Raw genomic sequence first — 20306 nt, 5'->3', positions numbered from 1 at the left:
CAAATTGAATCATGCTTTGCTGGGGGTTTTTTTTTCCTTACTCAGGATCAACTGTGGGTATAGCATTGTGTATATGGGATTTTATGGTTGTGTGTGTTTTTTTTTTTTTGCCTTGGTACTTGTGTCTTTTTTCAACCTAACTATGTAATCCTGGGGTACCTACTCACCAAAAAAGTGTAAACAGTGAGTAAAGACTGTACACCTGTTTTTGACCATTCCTTCATTGAAAACAAGAGAAGTCCCCCAAAGTAGATCCATCGTCAATCACGCTGCCTGCCGAACCCAAAAAAATAAACAAAAAAAAACCCTGGCCCCAACAAAGGCTCCCGCCGTCTGCCTTCTGTGCCATATGATAGCTCTTAAATAACTAAAGGGCGGAGGTCATGCTGGATCAGTGACGTCACAAGGGGTGGTGGCACCTAGCAACTGGTTGGTCCGGCCCCTTAGGTTTTTAAGAGCTGTCACACAGGCGAGCAGGCAGATTGCAGGAGCCTTCATCAGACCCGAGGTTTTTTTCTTTTTTCGGGTGCAGCGAGGCGGCATGATGGACTATGGATCTACAGTTTTATTTTTTAATAAAGGTATTTTCAAAAACTGGTGTACTGTCTTTACTTGTTTTTTACACTTTTTTGGTGAATGGGTAGGGGTATACCCCCATACTCATTCACATGTTAAAAAGGGGTTCCAGATTCTGAGAAGCCCCCCCACCTGCAGACCCACACACCCACTGCCCAGGGTTAGGAGGAAGAGGCCCTTGTCCCCATCAGCATGGGGACAAGGTGTTTTGGGGGGCGTGTGGCTTGGTAAAGTTTGGGAGGGGGGGCTCTCTTTTCTCCCCCCCCCCCCTTTCCTGACCTACCAGGCTGCATGCTAGGAGAAGGGTCTGGTTCGGATTTTGGGGGACCTCACGCCATCTTTTTTTTTACATTTGGCATGGGGTTCCCCTTACAATCCATACCAGACCCGAATGGTCTGGTATGCATTGGGGGGGCCATGCCGTTTTTTTCTTTGCCTGCATACAAGTCGCACCTGTATGATGCAGGTGTGACTTTCATACGACTTTTGAGGGTTTACATTGAGGTTTATGGACATCAAGTCGCATGAAAGTCGGACCAAAGTAGTGCAGGAACTACTTTGAAGTCGCACAGATATGAACAGGACTTATAGGTAAACATGAGGTATGACTTGTCCCAAAAGTGGCATAAGTCACCCAAGTGTAAATGGGGCCTTACTGTTAGAGCAGTAAAAATGTGGAAGTCTTTACCTGAAGGTGGTACTAGTAGAGAGTGTTCACAAACTTTTTTTTTTCTATTGGTTGAACTAGATGGACTTCAACTTAACTACCGTATTTTCTGGCGTATAAGATGACTTTCTAACCCCTGGAAATCTTCTCAAAAGTCGGGGTCGTCTCATACGCCGGGTATCATCTTATAGGCCGAAACTGGAGAATATGCGGTGGAGGGGGGGGGGGGCTAGAAAAACATCCACAGTATGGGAAAAAGAGAGAGAGCGCGGCGATGTGACCAGAGTCTGACCCGTGACCCGCCCGCCCTTGTATCATATTACTCTACCTTCTCTGCGTCCCTGCGTCTCGCTCCTTAAGGCCTGCTAGGTCTTCCTGTGAGATTGGTATCCCTGCCGCAAATGCGCATGCGCCGGATTTAGGCAGAACAAGCCGAGCCGATACATATTAACCCTTAGTTGGCGGAGCTGCATGGATGGATGGCTACAGCGTACGGAGAGGAGAGGAAGGTGAGCGGTGTGGAGTACGGGGAGATGGACACTGGATCAGCATGCAGGGATAGCAGCTTTCATGGGGATACACAGCTTCATGGCTACAGCAGGGCAGAGAGGAAAGGAAGGTGAGCTGTATCAATTACCATATTGAAATCAACTCTGATGTTTTTTTCATTTTTATTTGGTGTGCGTGTGCATTGGAAGAGGGGTAGTCTTATACGGCGAGTATTTCCCAAACTATATTTTAACTGGAAAAGTTGGGGGTCGTCTTATATGCCGGAAAATACGGTATGTAACTTTGAAAAACTTTTACATGTCTTCCTCAGGAAGCATATGTGGCTATGGAAATTGCCTGTGTCTTTTTTCAACCTTATAAACTACATAGGAATATACATTTATAAAAATGAAACCACTAATAAGAAAACTGTAAAATGAAGATGCTGCTTTGAAAATTTCATAAAATTAAATAAAGCTGCATCTTCCGCATTCTTGCATTTTGGCTTTGAGTGTTTAACCGGATACTGACCGTCCGCCGTCATTATACGCCGGTCCTTTAAAGCTAAATGTCGGGGTTATGGCAGATAGCTGCCATAACCCTGGTATTTTTTTAAATGGCGAGCGATCGGCTTTCAGATAAGGGTGGTCCTAGCCGCAGACTAGCCTTTACGGGGCGGCGGAATAGGTGCCCCCCTGCCGCCGCGTCCCGGTCATTTTCCCCACTTACCAGACCCACCGATAGCGGGGAAAACTATCCGGTCCCCACTCCTCACAGACAGGGAGTCAAGTGAGAGCAAGGTGGCCCCCACTCGACTCTATGGTCTTGGAGGACCAGAGCGACCTCAAACGTCATTGCCTAGCAACCGGTTTAAAGGGGCGATTTTTTTTTTTTTTTTTTCAGCAATTGTTTGTTTTTGTTTTTTAGTGTAGTTGTGAGGTCTGAGGTCTTTTTGACCCCAGATCTCAAAATAAAAGAGGTCCTGTCATGCCTATTTCTATTACAAGGGATGTTTACATTCCTTGTAAAAGGAATAAAAATGATCAATTTTTTTTTTAAAAAAACTGTGTAAAAATAAATAAAATAAATGGGAAAAAAAAAACGAAAGCGCCCTGTCCCCGTTAGCTCGCGCGCAGAAGCGAACGCATACACAAGTCTCGCCTACATTTGAAAACAGTGTTCAAACCACACATGTGAGGTATCACTGCGATCGTTGGAGCGACAGCAATAATTTGGGCCCTAGACCTCCTCTGTAACTCTAAGCTGGTAACCTGTAGAAATGTTTAAAATGTCACCTATGGGGATTTTTAAGTAACAATGTTTGTGGCCATCTCACGAGCGTGCGCAATTTTGAAGCATGACATGTTGGGTATCTCTTTACTTGGCGTAACATTATCTTTCACATTATGGAAACAAAATTGGGCTAACTTTACTGTTTTCTTATTTTTTAATTGAAAAATTATTTTATTTTCAAAAAATTGCGTTCGGAAGACCGCTGCGCAAATACGGTGTGATAAAAAATATTGCAACGATCTCCATTTTATTCTCTAGGGTCTCTGGTAAAAAAAAATATATATATAATGTTTGGGGGTTCTAAGTAGTTTTCTAGCAAAAAAAAAAAACTGATTTTAGCTTGTAAACACCAAGTGTCAAAAATAGGCCCGGCCTTAAAGTGGTTAAAAAGTAAGTAAACTTGTTTCTCTGTCGCTCATTGACAGACGTAGTCCTCGTTGATTAATAACAACTCGGGTTATACTGCCCTCTACAGGAGTAGGACTAGACAGGAAAGAAAATGTTCTGGCCACACCTTAGGGGCAGTCCCAGAGGGTATATCCTCTCTCTCTCTCTCTGCTAGAGCAAATCAGTTTTTTTCTGTCTAGTTAGGAGTAAGGACCTAGATGCCTTGCTGGGATCTTCGGTCCTGGCAGGATTTTTTTCTTAGAAAGATTTTTTTGGACAGCTTTTTTCTCCAGTGTTCCTGTGAGATCTTCAAGCAAGAAAGCTGGAACTGGGCGACAGGCTGGATGTTGAGATCCAGTGGTCACCCCAGTTCAGCCTACGAGCGTGTGCAGGCCATAGCTCCGCGCTGGGTCGGCCGCGACATAGTCCCACTGGACGGGGACTGACCCTGCGAGTTAAACGTCTCGCCTGGACGCCAATGACCAACAGAGTCACGGCGTCCATATTGGTCGACAGCCCCCCCACCCCGGTGGAGAGGGGTTCTGTCAGGAGTTGGCGCCCGCCTGGTTCCGGTATGGTGAGTAGAATGTTCCCCCTCTCCCCCTGTCGGGTTTGTTGGTGGAGGCGGGCCCTCTCTGGGATGGTAGGTGGGTCTCCCCTCTATCCTATAACATGTCACAGATCCCCCTATTTGAGTGTGATTGTTTGTGAATAGAAACCAGGAGGCTTGGTTTGGGAGCTGACAATCTAGAGTCATTGTAAGACTGTAAAGGTGACTGAAGTCAGTGGCAGTACAAAAGGGCATTACTATTGAAGTAAAAGGTATCCCACCTGTCAGAGTGTGTACACAGCCTGAGTTACTGCAGTCCAGATCGCCATTCCTCCAGCAGCCCAGGGACCGCATGCGGCCCACCAGGGTCCTATACCGCCAGCCAGGCTTTTTCATCATTCAGGGTGAAGTTTGTGGGGCCAAGCTCCCGCAGGCCGCCAGGCCGAATACATACTTCCCACAGGCCGCTGCTATCCCACACAGGCCGCCGCCATTGTTTGGTAGATCACACGAGGCCGCCATATTGGCGTAGCCTCGTGTCTCCAGCATGGGGGCGGCCATGTTTGAGGTGACCAAACACCTCGAGGAGCTATGGGGAGGCGCCGGAAGGCGTGTAAAGGGGCGGAGCCGCCTCCTTTTACCCGGGAAAGCAAGCCAAAGACTTCCTGTCTGTAATAGACAGTGCTGGAACAGGTTGTATTGAAACTTCTGAGCATCAAGTGGTGAGCCTTGGGGTCTCTCTCTCTGTAGGGGTCCTAAAGCAGGTAACACTAAGGGGCACTGTGGCGCTGGGGGTCTAAAGAAAAAAAAAAAAAAAAAAAGTTTTTTAATTTTGCAAATCATTTTTTTTCCCCAGCAAGTGCTGGAATAATCATGGACCCTGCCACACAGGTGCCCCCACCTGATCCCCTCGAGGTGGCCACAGGACCCTCCAGTTCACAGAATATTGATGCATTTACAGCAGTTTTGGAGTCTTTGGTATCCCGGGTGGAGATGGCCTGTCAGGGACGGGGGAGAAAGCGACCCCCGCCTACCCCTATTTCATCTGATACTTCAGATTCTGAGATGGTCATTGCAGCTGCAGGTCCCTCTGCAGGGGCTGTTGTCTCAGGTAAAGTTCCCTCAGACAGTGAGGAGGACGTTCCTGCCTCCGCCATAGCACAAGAAGCAGCATTGGTGGACGCACTAGTTGTGGCGGTCCGGGAAACCTCAAGACTTGAGGTTTTACCGGCAGAGATAACCGAGATAGAAATTCCCTTTGGTACTAGTAAGCCTACCAAGACGGCGAAGGTTTTTCCCTTACCCAAATGTTTTGGTAATAAAATCAAAGAGGAATGGGATCATCCTAAACGTACCCTTACTGTTTCCAAGCGCATTGCTAGACGCTATCCATTTGAGGAATCCCTCATTAAGAAATGGACGGTACCACCAGTGGTGGATCCACCTATTTCCAGACTGAATAAAGCCACGGTTATCCCGTTGGAGGACGCTCCGTCCTTTAAGGATACGGTGGATCGGAAAATGGAAGCGGAATCCCGCACCATTTTTTCCCTGATAGGGTCAGCCTTTAGACCAGTGATTGTCATTGGTTTAGTTTCACAAACATTAACGGAATGGGCAAGATTGTTACGCCATGACCTAAAGGGGGAAGGTATCCCCCAGGCAGCGTCTGATTTGATGGAGCAAATCATACAAGGACTGCAGTTCGTCTGTGACGCAGCCCTGGATGCCACCCCCTTGTTAGGGCATGCATCGATGTCAGCGGTAGTCCTCAGACGTGTGCTGTGGTTAAAGTGCTGGTCGGCGGATCTAGGTTCCAAAAAAACCTTGGCGAATCTCCCTTTTCAGGGGAATCGCCTATTTGGGGCCACCCTAGATGAGATCATTAAGGATGTCACTGGGGGCAAGAGCACTTTTTTGCCGCAGGCTGCTAAAGCTAAAGGACCTCGTAACAAGTGTGGATCTTTCTTTGCCGCTCATAAAGGGTTCGTTCGCTCCGCTGGGGCGAGCGGGAAAGGCAAAGCCCCTCTAGGAGGGTTCAAGAGGCGCTGGTCGGGCAAACAAAAGACCGACTCAGCCAAACCTGAAGTCAAGGCTAACACAGCTTGAAGGTGCGCCCCCACCCGGCTTAGGGGTGGCGGGACGTCTTCACCGGTGTTCAGATCTAGGACTTTCCTGAATCCCGGACTAAGGGGTTCAGGAGATCATACGATCAGGATACAAGATCGAGTGTCGATCACTGCTACCGGTGCGATTCTTCCCTTCCAACATTTAGGTGCTACAGGGAGCGATAGTTCCTGTTCCCTGAACAGATCATTTTCCTTACCTTTTCCAAGGATCATTCTCAGTTCCCTCCAGGAATCGGATCCGGTTGAGCAAGCGGACCAAGGAGTCGGGTGACTTCGGTCTCTTATGCTCAACCAGGAGAAATCACCACTCCTGATAGGAATCAAGTTTCTGATAAATGTGTGGGAACAGAGAGCGATCAGACTTTGTCGGATTACCTGGACCAAGCAGCTCTAGGGCAGCCTGGTTCGGATCCAGTCAGACAATATCTGGGTGATAACTTAGGTCGATCACCAAGGATTTCACCATCTGTGTCTTCATCAGAGCATCCCGGAGGGGGATCTGTTGGCATATCGGCTCAACAGGAAGGCGCGGAGGTGGGCAACGCGCGCCCGCGATCCTCTAGCGGACGCAGCAGGCGCGCTGAACGGCCTGTAAAGGCAGTGTCAGCTACTATATGTCTTTTCCTCCTCTCAGATTGCTGCTGAGATTTCTCTGCAGGATAGAGATGGAGGGAACTCCAGTTATCCTGGAAATTCTAGGCTAGCCTCGTCAGGCCGACTTGGACATACTAGTCGCGAACGCTCCTTGGAGACCTCCTCTCAGGGAGGATCTGCGGTCTCAAGGACCGATCTTCCATCGTGCTTTACAGTCGCTGGTTTTAATGGCCTGGCCATTGAGACCCAGGTACTGAAGGACAGAGAGCTGTCAGCTTCAGTTATTCTTACTCTAATTAAAGCAAGGAAAGCGACTTCCAGCAAAGTCCATCATCGCACATGGAAGACTTATACTGCGTGGTGGGAATCTTTGGGATTTCCCCCACGTACCTATTCGGTGACCCGAATCTTGGCTTTTCTGCAAAAGGGGGTTGAGCAGAAACTATCCTTGAGCACCATGAAGGGTCAGGTTTCAGCATTAGCAATCTTCTTTCAGAAGCCTTTGGCTACTCATTCCTTGTTGCGGAATATCATCCAGGGGGTGCGGCACTTGGCTCCGCCAGTCCGCACGCCCTTACCACCCTGGGATCTTAATTTGTTTTTTTCGGTTCTGCAGAAACCTCCCTTTGAAAAAATCAGGGAGATTCCCTTGCTTACATTATTCCAGAAGGTGGCCTTCTTGGTGGTTATCACTTCTGCACGCAGGGTGTCAGACTGGCTGCATTATCATGCCATTCCCCATATCTAGTGGTTCATAGGGATAAGGTAGTTCTTCATCCGAAGCCATCCTTTCTTCCTAAGGTGGTTTCAGAATTTCATCTGAATGAAGATATTGTGCTACCTTCCTTGTGTCCTCAGCCCAATCATCCTCGGGAATATGCGTTGCATTCCTTGGATGTGGTTCGGGCACGTATCACGTAGATTATCTGTATATCACATATTTCTTGGATTTGGGTTTTAGCAGTGTTGCACTATGTAGATATTCATTTGACTGGGGTGTGGCAACACCTTACAGTGCTGGCTTGCTACTTAATGAGGGAGACAAAATTTTCCTTGTGGTATTTTAGGATCAGTTTTGGCACGAAAGTTAAAGCGGAGTTCCACTAATTTTAATAATTAGCCTCATTGTAATGTCCACCCATTGTGCTGTAATGTTTGGATAGTTATATCTTGAAATTTCTAAAGCGAGTATCTTTTTTTAATAGTCTTCCGACCTTGACTTCCGGTCGCGGCCGCCTTAGGCGACTACGTCAGCAGTCTGGCCCGTTGACTCCTGGGATATCTGTGTCCTTGATCCCAAAAGTTTTTGGGCATCTTGTATAATTACAAGCTTTCCTGACCAGAACTGCGTCTATAGGACTACTGTGCGGGAATGTTCCTCACTACTGCACAGGTGCCACAACGGGTGAGGGTAGCTGCATGAAAACCCAGAAATTAAGCCTGAACAGCTTTAGCTGTTCACATCCTTCATGGCCGCAGCCGAATCAAGGGAGAGAAAAGATAACTAATCGGATTGTAAGTAATGAGAATGTGCACATGTGGATCGTGGAATGTGGATCGCTTTCTGTTGTGGTTCTGGTGAATTACAACAAACTCAATGATTTTGTTAGCTTAATGTTGGCTAGGAGACTGGAACTCCACTTTAACTTGCACATTTTGGTTCTTTACAACAATCCTAATATTTTCACTTATTTTTCTTTTTAGTCTCCTACAGTTACACTTGAAATATTCCTTCAAGCTCTTTCACTTGCTGTGGAGCGACAATTTGAAGAAAGAAAAACACTCAAGGAAAGCACTTAAAACATTTCTGATGTAATGACCGCCTTGTTTTCTGTTTTATATTGTAAAAATGTTGTTTGAATGTATTTGAAATATATGGTGATTTACCAACTTTCTGTAAATTTGTGTACCAATATATAATTTTTCTCAAGATGTTGCTGCCCTTTGTAAAGCCAAAGAGCACTTATCCTTTATGTAAACTGCATTAGTGGACTACAAGGATGAGGAGACCAAAAGCATTTTTACAGGTGATAATTGTGAAGTAAGTTATTCTCTTATTTAAGGTTATGACTTCTTTTTATATTCTTGTTTGTCCCCCAACTGGAGCGATTGAACCCCCCTTTCTGCCCTGGCATCGTTTGGAAATAAGACAAAAGGTCTATGGTGTTCTAGGCAGTAGGATCTAGAAGAAAGTGTTGACAAAGAAGTTGGTCCAAGGAATTCACTACTTGTATAGGGTCAATGGAGTTAGTTGTAAGTGCACTTTAGACATGGATTTACATGGAATTGATTTACTCAGTGTACTTTAGGACATGCAAATATGGACTTTTGTGCACTTTATAACTGCAAAAGGTATACTTCCTATGGTTCTGTCCTTGTATTTGGAGTATGCAATTTTTTTAGGGAAACTAAATCTCCACAAAATCCACCTTCTAAAAATGCAAGTTCTCTAAAATGAACTAATCCACGTCTTGTTAAAAAATAAAAGCCACCTTGCCAGAATTCTATAGATAAATTGTTGTAGCTAAATTAATTGTATGTATATGTATATACATATATATATATATATATTTTTTTTTTTTAATTCTTAAAGTAGAAGCTCAGGCTAAAACTAACTAACCCTAAATCTACCGGTAGCCACATTCTGATCTGTCTATCCCTGTAAAACAAAAATCACTATACATACCTTTTCTGCAGCCGGTCCGGGTCCCCAGCGGCGGATGCGGTGTGGAAGAGACAGCCGACAACAGCGGGAAAATGCCTGAGAAGTGGAGCTACCCATTGAGTTACTATGAGGCTTCCGTTGTTGGCTGCCTCTCCTGCACAGAGAAGCCGTCGCCGACAGATAGATATATATATATATAGTGGGTACGGAAAGTATTCAGACCCCCTTAAATTCTTCACTCTTTGTTATATTGCAGCCATTTGCTAAAATCATTTAAGTTCATTCTTCTTCCTCATGAATGTACACATAGCACCCCATACTGACAGAAAAACACAGAATTGTTGACATTGTTGCAGATTTATTAAAAAAGAAAAACTGAAATATCACATGGTCCCAAGTATTCAGACCCTTTGCTCAGTATTTAGTAGAAGCCCCCTTTTGATCTAATACAGCCAGGAGTCTTTTTGGGAAAGATGCAACAAGTCTTTCACACCTGGATTTGGGGATCCTCTGCCATTCCTCCTTGCAGATCCTCTCCAGTTCTGTCAGGTTGGATGGTAAACGTTGGTGGACAGCCATTTTTAGGTCTCTCCAGAGATGCTCAATTGGGTTTAAGTCAGGGTTCTGGCTGAGCCATTCAAGAACAGTCACGGAGTTGTTGTGAAGCCACTCCTTCGTTATTTTAGCTGTGTGCTTAGGGTCATTGTCTTGTTGGAAGGTAAACCTTCGGCCCAGCTTGAGGTCCAGAGCACTCTGGAGAAGGTTTTTGTCCAGGATATCCCTGTACTTGGCCGCATTCATCTTTCCCTCGATTGCAACCAGTCGTCCTGTCCCTGCAGCTGAAAAACACCCCCACAGCATGATGCTGCCACCACCATGCTTCACTGTTGGGACTGTATTGGACAGGTGATGAGCAGTGCCTGGTTTTCTCCACACATACCGCTTAGAATTAAGGCCAAAAAGTTCTATTTTGGTCTCATCAGACCAGAGAATCTTATTTCTCACCATCTTGGAGTCCTTCAGGTGTTTTTTAGCAAACTCCATGCGGGCTTTCATGTGTCTTACACTGAGGAGAGGCTTCCGTCGGGCCACTCTGCCATAAAGCCCCGACTGGTGGAGGGCTGCAGTGATGGTTGACTTTCTACAACTTTCTCCCATCTCCTGAATGCATCTCTGGAGCTCAGCCACAGTGATCTTTGGGTTCTTCTTTACCTCTCTCACCAAGGCTCTTCTCCCCCGATAGCTCAGTTTGGCCAGCTCTAGGAAGGGTTCTGGTTGTCCCAAACGTCTTCCATTTGAGGATTATGGAGGCCACTGTGCTCTTAGGAACCTTAAGTGCAGCAGAAATCTTTTTGTAACCTTAGCCAGATCTGTGCCTTGCCACAATTCTGTCTCTGAGCTCTTCAGGCAGTTCCTTTGACCTCATGATTCTCATTTGCTCTGACATGCATTGTGATCTGGAAGGTCTTATATACACAGGTGTGTGGCTTTCCTAATCAAGTCCAATCAGTATAATCAAACACAGCTGGACTCAAATGAAGGTGTAGAACCATCTCAAGGATGATCAGAAGAAATATATATAAATAAATATATGAGAATCACAGCAAAGGGTCTGAATACTTAGGACCATGTGATATTTCAGTTTTTCTTTTTTAATAAATCTGCAACAATGTCAACAATTCTGTGTTTTTCTGTCAGTATGGGGTGCTATGTGTACATTCATGAGGAAGAAGAATGAACTTAAATGATTTTAGCAAATGGCTGCAATATAACAAGGAGTGAAAAATTTAAGGGGGTCTGAATACTTTCCGTACCCACTGTATGTATATATATATATATATATATATATATATATATATATATATATATATAAAATGAGCTGTGCTTGACAGGGTTGATAGATTAGTCTTAGATCGTGGCTACCAAGTAGATTCAGTTCGTTTTAGGCTGAACTTCTACTTTAACTCCTACTACAATTGGCAAAAGATGTTGTACATTAGACTCATCTCCTGTTACATAGAATTACAGTGGGTACGGAAAGTATTCAGACCCCCTTAAATTTTTCACTCTTTGTTATATTGCAGCCATTTGCTAAAATCATTTAAGTTCATTCTTCTTCCTCATGAATGTACACATAGCACCCCATACTGACAGAAAAACACAGAATTGTTGACATTGTTGCAGATTTATTAAAAAAGAAAAACTGAAATATCACATGGTCCTAAGTATTCAGACCCTTTGCTGTGACACTCATATATTTATTTATATATATTTCTTCTGATCATCCTTGAGATGGTTCTACACCTTCATTTGAGTCCAGCTGTGTTTGATTATACTGATTGGACTTGATTAGGAAAGCCACACACCTGTGTATATAAGACCTTCCAGATCACAATGCATGTCAGAGCAAATGAGAATCATGAGGTCAAAGGAACTGCCTGAAGAGCTCAGAGACAGAATTGTGGCAAGGCACAGATCTGGCTAAGGTTACAAAAAGATTTCTGCTGCACTTAAGGTTCCTAAGAGCACAGTGGCCTCCATAATCCTCAAATGGAAGACGTTTGGGACAACCAGAACCCTTCCTAGAGCTGGCCATCCGGCCAAACTGAGCTATCGGGGGAGAAGAGCCTTGGTGAGAGAGGTAAAGAAGAACCCAAAGATCACTGTGGCTGAGCTCCAGAGATGCAGTCAGGAGATGGGAGAAAGTTGTAGAAAGTCAACCATCACTGCAGCCCTCCACCAGTCGGGGCTTTATGGCAGAGTGGCCCGACGGAAGCCTCTCCTCAGTGTAAGGCACATGAAAGCCCGCATGGAGTTTGCTAAAAAACACCTGAAGGACTCCAAGATGGTGAGAGATAAGATTCTCTGGTCTGATGAGACCAAAATAGAACTTTTTGGCCTTAATTCTAAGCGGTATGTGTGGAGAAAACCAGGCACTGCTCATCACCTGTCCAATACAGTCCCAACAGTGAAGCATGGTGGTGGCAGCATCATGCTGTGGGGGTGTTTTTCAGCTGCAGGGACAGGACGACTGGTTGCAATCGAGGGAAAGATGAATGCGGCCAAGTACAGGGATATCCTGGACAAAAACCTTCTCCAGAGTGCTCTGGACCTCAGACTGGGCCGAAGGTTTACCTTCCAACAAGACAATGACCCTAAGCACACAGCTAAAATAACGAAGGAGTGGCTTCACAACAACTCCGTGACTGTTCTTGAATGGCTCAGCCAGAGCCCTGACTTAAACCCAATTGAGCATCTCTGGAGAGACCTAAAAATGGCTGTCCACCAACGTTTACCATCAAACCTGACAGAACTGGAGAGGATCTGCAAGGAGGAATGGCAGAGGATCCCCAAATCCAGGTGTGAAAGACTTGTTGCATCTTTCCCAAAAAGACTCCTGGCTGTATTAGAAAGGGGGCTTCTACTAAATACTGAGCAAAGGGTCTGAATACTTGGGACCATGTGATATTTCAGTTTTTCTTTTTTAATAAATCTGCAACAATTCTGTGTTTTTCTGTCAGTATGGGGTGCTATGTGTACATTCATGAGGAAGAAGAATGAACTTAAATGATTTTAGCAAATGGCTGCAATATAACAAAGAGTGAAGAATTTAAGGGGGTCTGAATACTTTCCGTACCCACTGTATATATATATAAAAAAAAATAGGAATGTGTATTGAATGGCTACATCAAAGAGGCTCCCTGGTTGCAAATGTATAAGCCTTAGTGCAACTAAAGGCTAAACTTTTTTTTTTAGTTTGGGATAAAGTGGAGGGCAATGCTGGCGCTACCTGTAAGGCGACCCAGGCAGTCGCCTAGGGCGCAACCCAGCAGGGGGCGTCAGCATCCTGCCTGCTGCACGGTGCACCCGGTCCCGGAATCAATATGGGCCGGCAGGTGCGTTGCCCCTCATGCTGTGTTGTGCCAGCACCCACCTGGGCGCTTTTGAGCTGAGTGTGTGTGGGAGTCTCTCTCAGAGCTGAGCTCCAGGCTCCAGCATCGGAATTCTTCGTAGATCAGCGGTGGTGCCGCACATGCGCATTCCCATGCCGACGACGTCAGCCCGCGGGGGAGACAGGGACAGCGCATACACGAGTCAGGACAGCGGGAAGGTTTGACTCAGCGCCGACTCCGCCAGCCGCCAGGTAAGTTGTCACCACTCACTCACTGTCTGAAGGGGTTTTACTTTGGAATGTCTTATGTCATAAAAGATTAGCTGCAGCTTTTCTAACCATATCAATGTCTCATATGGAGACTCAGACACTGAAACATTATGTAAGGATTGGAAGCTGCTTACTGCATCCCAAGTTGGGATGGGGGCATTGATTTTTATATTTTTATTTGCATCAGGCAGGTAAGTGAATTAAGCAGCTTCCAATCCTTACATAATCTTTCAGTGTCTGAGTCTCCATATAAGACATTGATATGGTTAGCAACGCTGCAGCAAATTTTTTATGACATAAGACTTTAATTTTTACAAGTACTCATATTAAATTGATGATAGGCTTATAAATCCCTCCCCATGACAGCTATAGAAGGCTGTATCTTTCTGATACCACACTAAGTGGTGTCACATCGTGGGGTGGCAATTTTTATTTTGCCTAGGTTGCCAAAAATCCTTGCACCAGCCCTGGTGGAGCAAAAATTTGAACCCTTGTCAGTTTTTTTTTTTTTGCTGTCTGTGCCCAGTTTAAGGAGATTCACTCTCTCTATTTGTCCTGTTTACCATTTATGATTTAAAATGAGTGTACTGTAGAAGAAAATCCCTAATTTTAGGTTGTCCCCAGAAAATTATTAGAGGGGAGATCTTCCCATGGGGACACTAGTTCTGGTGACCTTAATTTGCAGGGATTTTTTCTCACGTCCTGTTTGGCTATGAGACAGGAAGTGAACTGAAATCTCTGAAATGGGGCACAGATGGCAAAAAAGAATCTGCCGGGTTATAGCCCTCCCTTGCTCTATCCAAAATGGAGAAAAAAGTAAAGTTTTGCCTATATTTCTACTTTAACCACTTGCTGACCACGCTATAGCCAAATGATGGGTACAGTGCGGACAACTAGTTCTGGGAATCAAAAAATGTGTACCACGCTATGGACAGATAAATAAATGAATAAACCTCTACCTAGATGCAGCTGTTCAAAGATGGTGAATACCAAATTATTAAAGTGCAGTGTCAAATACCAGCGCAAACAGGTATAATGGTAATATCAAATAAGTGAAAAAACAAATAAATATCACTTATAAATTAAATGAAAGTGCAATATGCAATGCGCAAAATACATATGAAAGTCAAAATAATATCCCCCTCTCGGGGTGTTGTAACGGAAATACAAGACCACTAATGGTTCAATAAACGTGCTAATAATTGCATGCAGCAGTCCACATATATTCCACAAAAAGTCCCAATGTAAAGTGCTTAAGTGCTGAAAATGCAGTGCAAAAGCATGCCTTTATCCAGTGCAGTGAAACAATGGTGACAGTCCGCCCCCTCTGGATGTTCCACTTACCGGACTAAGTTGACCCCATAAGCCATATAGCCTAAAAAGGTCAAATAGAGCTGGTGTCCCAGTAAGGAACGTTGATGGATTCTTGGGGTTAGTAGCCAATGGTCTCTGTAGTCCTTATTGCTCCAATCGCATATAGGAGAAAGGAGAGACCCCACAATAGTGTAATTCTGATAACACTTTAATGGTGGTTAAAAACAATATTTACACTCACATTTGTGGAGATGTTTTAAGGCAAAAAGACCCGAGCCGGAAGTGATGTGCCGATGTCCGTAGACCGGAAATTGCGTCGAAGCGTTTCACCCTCCCCTTCCGGGTGTTTTCAAAGACGTATTTCCGGTCCGCACCTATGGGCATTCCATATGTATATACTGCCCCATTTTATTAACATAAATGGACTTCCATTTATGTTAATAAGATGGGGCAGTATATATGGAATGCCCATAGCCGCGGACCGGAAATACGTCTTTGAAAACGCCCGTAAGGGGATGGCGAAATGCGTCGATGCAATTTCCGGTCTACGGACATCGGCACGTCACTTCCGGCACGGGTGGAACGCAAGCCGGGACCAGGCGCCATCCCGAGTAGCATCCACGGCCAGGAAGACTTTTAGACCCGCCTAATTTTGTCTTTTTGCCTTAAAACATCTCCACAAATGCGAGTGTAAATATTGTTTTTAACCACCATTAAAGTGTTATCAGAATTACACTATTGTGGGGTCTCTCCTTTCTCCTATATGCGATTGGAGCAATAAGGACTACAGAGACCATTGGCTACTAACCCCAAGAATCCATCAACGTTCCTTACTGGGACACCAGCTCTATTTGACCTTTTTAGGCTATATGGCTTATGGGGTCAACTTAGTCCGGTAAGTGGAACATCGAGAGGGGGTGGACTGTCACCATTGTTTCACTGCACTGGATAAAGGCATGCTTTTGCACTGCGTTTTCAGCACTTAAGCACTTTACATTGGGACTTTTTGTGGAATATATGTGGACTGTTGCATGCAATTATTAGCACGTTTATTGAACCATTAGTGGTCTTGTATTTCCGTTACAACACCCCGAGAGGGGGATATTATTTTCACTTTCATATGTATTTTGCATATTGCACTTTCATTTAATTTATAAGTGATATTTATTTGTTTTTTCACTTATTTGATATTTTACCATTATACCTGTTTGCGCTGGTATTTGACACTGCAACTAGTTCTGGGAGGCCATCCTATGACGACCTCCCGTGATTGCGCGCTTTATCACAGTGTCCAGAAGACACTACTGATCACAGATGGAGGTAAAGAGCCAATCAGCGGCTCTTTACCACATGATCAGCTATGTCCAATCACAGCTGATCACAGATGTAAATAGAAGCTGGTTATCGGCGCTCTTTTCCTTATGCTGAGAGCATGAGGAGAGGAGAAGAGAACAGATACCGGCTTCTCTAACAGGGACATCTACAATGATAATCAGGGCAGTCCAAACATGGCCCATTGGTGCCGCCTACTACTGCCACCTATCAGTGCCCACCAGTGCCTCCTCATCAGTACAATCTATCAGTGCCCATTAGTGAAGGAGAAAACTTACCTGTTTGCAGAATTTTATAACAAACTATGAAAAAGTGTTTTTGTTTTTTTTTTTTTCTCAAAATGTTTGGCCTTATTCACTTTTTTTTTTTTTTTTTTTTCAAACAGTGATATTTATTAAGGTTTCAGCACAATACAAACAAAAAAAATAAAAATAAAAGAACTGTGCAAGTACAGAAAATGCTCAACAATACAAAAGTCAACAAGGTGCTTGGCTAAGCAACAAAACAAATACCTTCGTGAACCAGTGGCCATACAGGGGAATGGGTCATAGCAGATCACAGTAACATTCCTACAAACAGGTGTCGGGACATTGCACCCATCTATCCCAGATTTTGTCAAACTTAAGGGGGTAACCCCTATGCTTGTATAGCAGTCTATGAAAGGGGATAACATTTTTAACGTCTCGTAGCCACATGCCAAAGGTTGGCGGGTGGTTGGTTCCTCATCCAATTTCTAGCGATTAACTTCCTAGCAATGAAAAATGTTTCCTGCAGAAATATAGTAATGAATTTGTCCATGTCTTCATCCGGGTATATGCCAAGGCGACATTGCTTAGGGGCAAGCTGTAGGGGAGATCCCATTTTGTCATGGAGTAAAGTGACTACCTGTTGCCAAAAGCCCTGGAACTGGGGACAACTCCAAAGCAGATGGAAGAAGGTACCAGTTGCAGTGTGACACATCGGACAGCTAGGATCAAAGTCAGTCCGGTATCTCGCCACCCTGAGGGGCGTGAGGTAAGCACGGTGAGTTATGAAGACCTGGGTAAGTTGATCCGACAACCTGGTGGAAACTTTCTGGCATGTCTCGAGTGCCTCCCCCCACTCCTCATCCTCCACAACCCCCAACATCCTGCTCCCAGTGAGCCTTAAAAGCATAGGCTATCTCGGTAGAGGAGGGCATGTGGAGCTCTGAGTAAAACAGGGAGATCAGATGCCTGGGCTCAGTACTCTTAATGATGTCCAAAACCGGGACGGGCTCAGGTCTGGGCGGGCTATTGGCAAATTGGGAGCGAAATGCATGTCCCACCTGCAAATATCTATAGAACATGGGATTGGGAAGCGAGAATTGTTCCCTCAAGTCCGCAAACGTTCTCAGACTGCCCGCCGTCAGTATATGGTGCAGCAAGGAGATACCTTTACCGCTCCACAACGAAGAGTCAGGGAGTGAGCAGAACTCCTGGAGAACCATGTTATGCCACAAGGGGGTGAAGTCATGTATCGGGGGGCAGTTCAGTCTGTCCAGCACAAACTCCCAGATCCGACTAGTGATATAGCAGGGACTTAAGGCCCGTACACACAATAAGAAAATCTGAAGGGAAATTTCGTCCGACGACCGATCTGCCGATTTTCATATTGTTAGTATGGTGCTTTCGACAGCTGACTCCGACCTTTCGGCTGACAAAATCCTGATGTGCAGGCTATAAAATGTTTGTTGTCCATAATACAACGTCCGATTTTCGTCTCATTAGTACAGATTTCGACAGAAAAAAAATCTTATGAGCAAGACTAGGCATGCTCAGAGACGAAAGAACACATACAAAGCAATCCAACACATGACATCACTTCTGAAGTAGAATTTTGTCATATGGGGAAATTTGTATGAAAAAAACCTCTTCACTTTCCACATCAGACTAGCATGCCACAAAAAACGGACGACAGATCTTTCGATAATCTGATCGTGTGTACGGGGCTTTAGGGTCTAGTCTTTCCCCCGAACCACGTACACCAGTATAACTGTCAGAGGGTCCTTTAGACTGCAGGGACCACCTGGGGCACAGAAGGGTCAAGAAGCGTTCACCGTCTGTTTTGTCAATGTGGCAGAATTGGGACAGCTTCAACGCTAAATAGTATAAATGAAAGTCTGGGAGTGCAACCCCACCCAAGTTCGCTTTTAGCAAAAAATTAAAAACCCAGTGGTGATTAAATACCACAAAAAGAAAATTGAATTTGTGTAAATAAAAAAAAAGGATAAAGATTTTAGTCTGTGTACAGCATTTTATGACAATGCAATTTTCATTCAAAGTGCGACAACTCTGAAAGCTGCAAATTGGCCTGGCCAGGAAGGGGGTAAAAGTGCCCAGTAGAAAATACATACATACACACACACATATATATATACACACACACATACACACTGTTCAACATAAATGAGTACACTCCAACAGGTTTGTCAGAAAACCTTTACTTTCCTCTCAGAATAAACATTTTCTATGGGACGTTATGCTACAAAATACTCCCACAAATGCAGACCATTGATTGAAACCATGATTTGTTCATTTGAACACGCAAAAAAGTATTTTTCCTAACAAAAACATTCAAGACCATGTTGCAAAAATAAATACACCCCGATTAAAGTCTTAGAAAGAAAGCTGAATTTTAGACAACAAAATCCTAATTTACAAAAAATTCAAATACAGGTGAGTCTAATTATTCATTAAACAGGTGTCCAGCAAACAGTTGATTATAAAAGGGCATTCCTTAACAAAGACCACCCCTTCCCATTTCATTAATTCAGCAATGGCACCACATGGAAGAAGAATGTCTGGGAAAGCTCAGCAAAGCTTTACTAATCAGTCAGAATACTGTAGCAAAAGTGATACAAAGATTTAATAGAGATAGAACTGCAACCATCTCACAGAGACGTTCAGGCCATCCAAGAAAGTTAACACCTCGTCAGGAGCGTCTCCTGATGAGAAGGGTTGAAGAAGATTGGCATGCAAGTTCACTGCAGTTAGCTTAAGAAGTAGAAAGCTAAACCGGAGTGATTGTTTTCCGTGACACAATATGGCGTACACTGCAGAGGAATGGCATGTATAACGGAACCGCGACCCACACTGTTTGTGGGCTTCTGTCAGTATACGGCTTCCTTCAGTCTTGAACATAGATATCAAATATTCCAGCCGCCCCCTAGCTTGTTCTTGAACCTTCTGCTTTATGGAACAATGCACACAGTTTATATACAGCATGGACATCCCCCTCCTGATCAGATTACCACACACAGGTCAGGGGTTGCCTGATTACATTATAATATGCAGATGAAATTGTATACAGAAATAGAATTAACTTGAACTAATTATCTAGCCATCTGGACAGAAACCATATGCGAGTTCATTAACAATGGGACAGACAGGCTTAACAGAATACGCATCACACCTCAATACACAGACAATAGGAAAAGTCCGTCAGTGACAGACTGTCTCTGACACTGAAGTACAATACACATTATCATAAGTGTAAACACAGAGCCCATTTGAAGCTATCCAAACCATATTCTCAGTGTCCATTAAGTATCTGTCTTTCACTCCCAATGACGGTGAGTACCTTCACATATCTTCCCCCCCAAAGAAGGTAGACTAACCAGGTACCAGATCCCCAATTGGTCTGTGCCTGAGTTATGTATCGGTGAATAGACACTCGCGCCAAAATTATATATAAGTGGTTCACTGTGTGAAAAATGGGATTGCTGCTGTGAACAACCCACAGGGGTAAGCAATGGAATAAATGTAATACTTGTATTACCACAGCGCATAACCTAAAAAATATTATAATATATGGTCTGGGTGGTGTGTCAAATCCAAATTATGTGATGCTAAAGGATTATTGCAAAAGAAACAATGGTTCTTAAGACTGTGATAGATAGCTTTCAGCTTACCTATCTGTATTGGGTAATTTACATATACCCTTTCATCATCCACCCTTATAAAGTGCTTAAACAGTGCATTGTAGTGATTGTGCAATTAATGACAAGAAATTAAATCAGAATAAGCATCAAAAAATAAGTGAAAAAAACACATATATATATATATATATATATATATAGTAAAAAATATACATAGAAAAGATTATTATAGTTCATAAGTGCTCCAGTG

General features: G+C 44.2%; 1 protein-coding gene across 1 annotated transcript in view; it reads left to right on the top strand.

Moving 5' to 3' along the window:
- The window catches only part of TRIP13 (thyroid hormone receptor interactor 13), a 168443-nt gene extending 159868 nt beyond the window's left edge, over positions 1-8575 (top strand). Inside the window, exon 13 of the mRNA XM_082258830.1 lies at positions 8390-8575. Coding sequence (XP_082114956.1) covers positions 8390-8485 — 96 coding nt within the window. The 3' untranslated portion in view covers positions 8486-8575. The remainder of the gene's footprint in view (positions 1-8389) is intronic.
- Positions 8576-20306: the final 11731 nt, after the last annotated feature.

This window comes from Pelophylax lessonae (assembly GCF_965119305.1).
Source record: "Pelophylax lessonae genome assembly, chromosome: 5".
NCBI lineage: Eukaryota > Metazoa > Chordata > Amphibia > Anura > Ranidae > Pelophylax > Pelophylax lessonae.
This window is presented reverse-complemented; position numbering and strand designations above follow the sequence as displayed.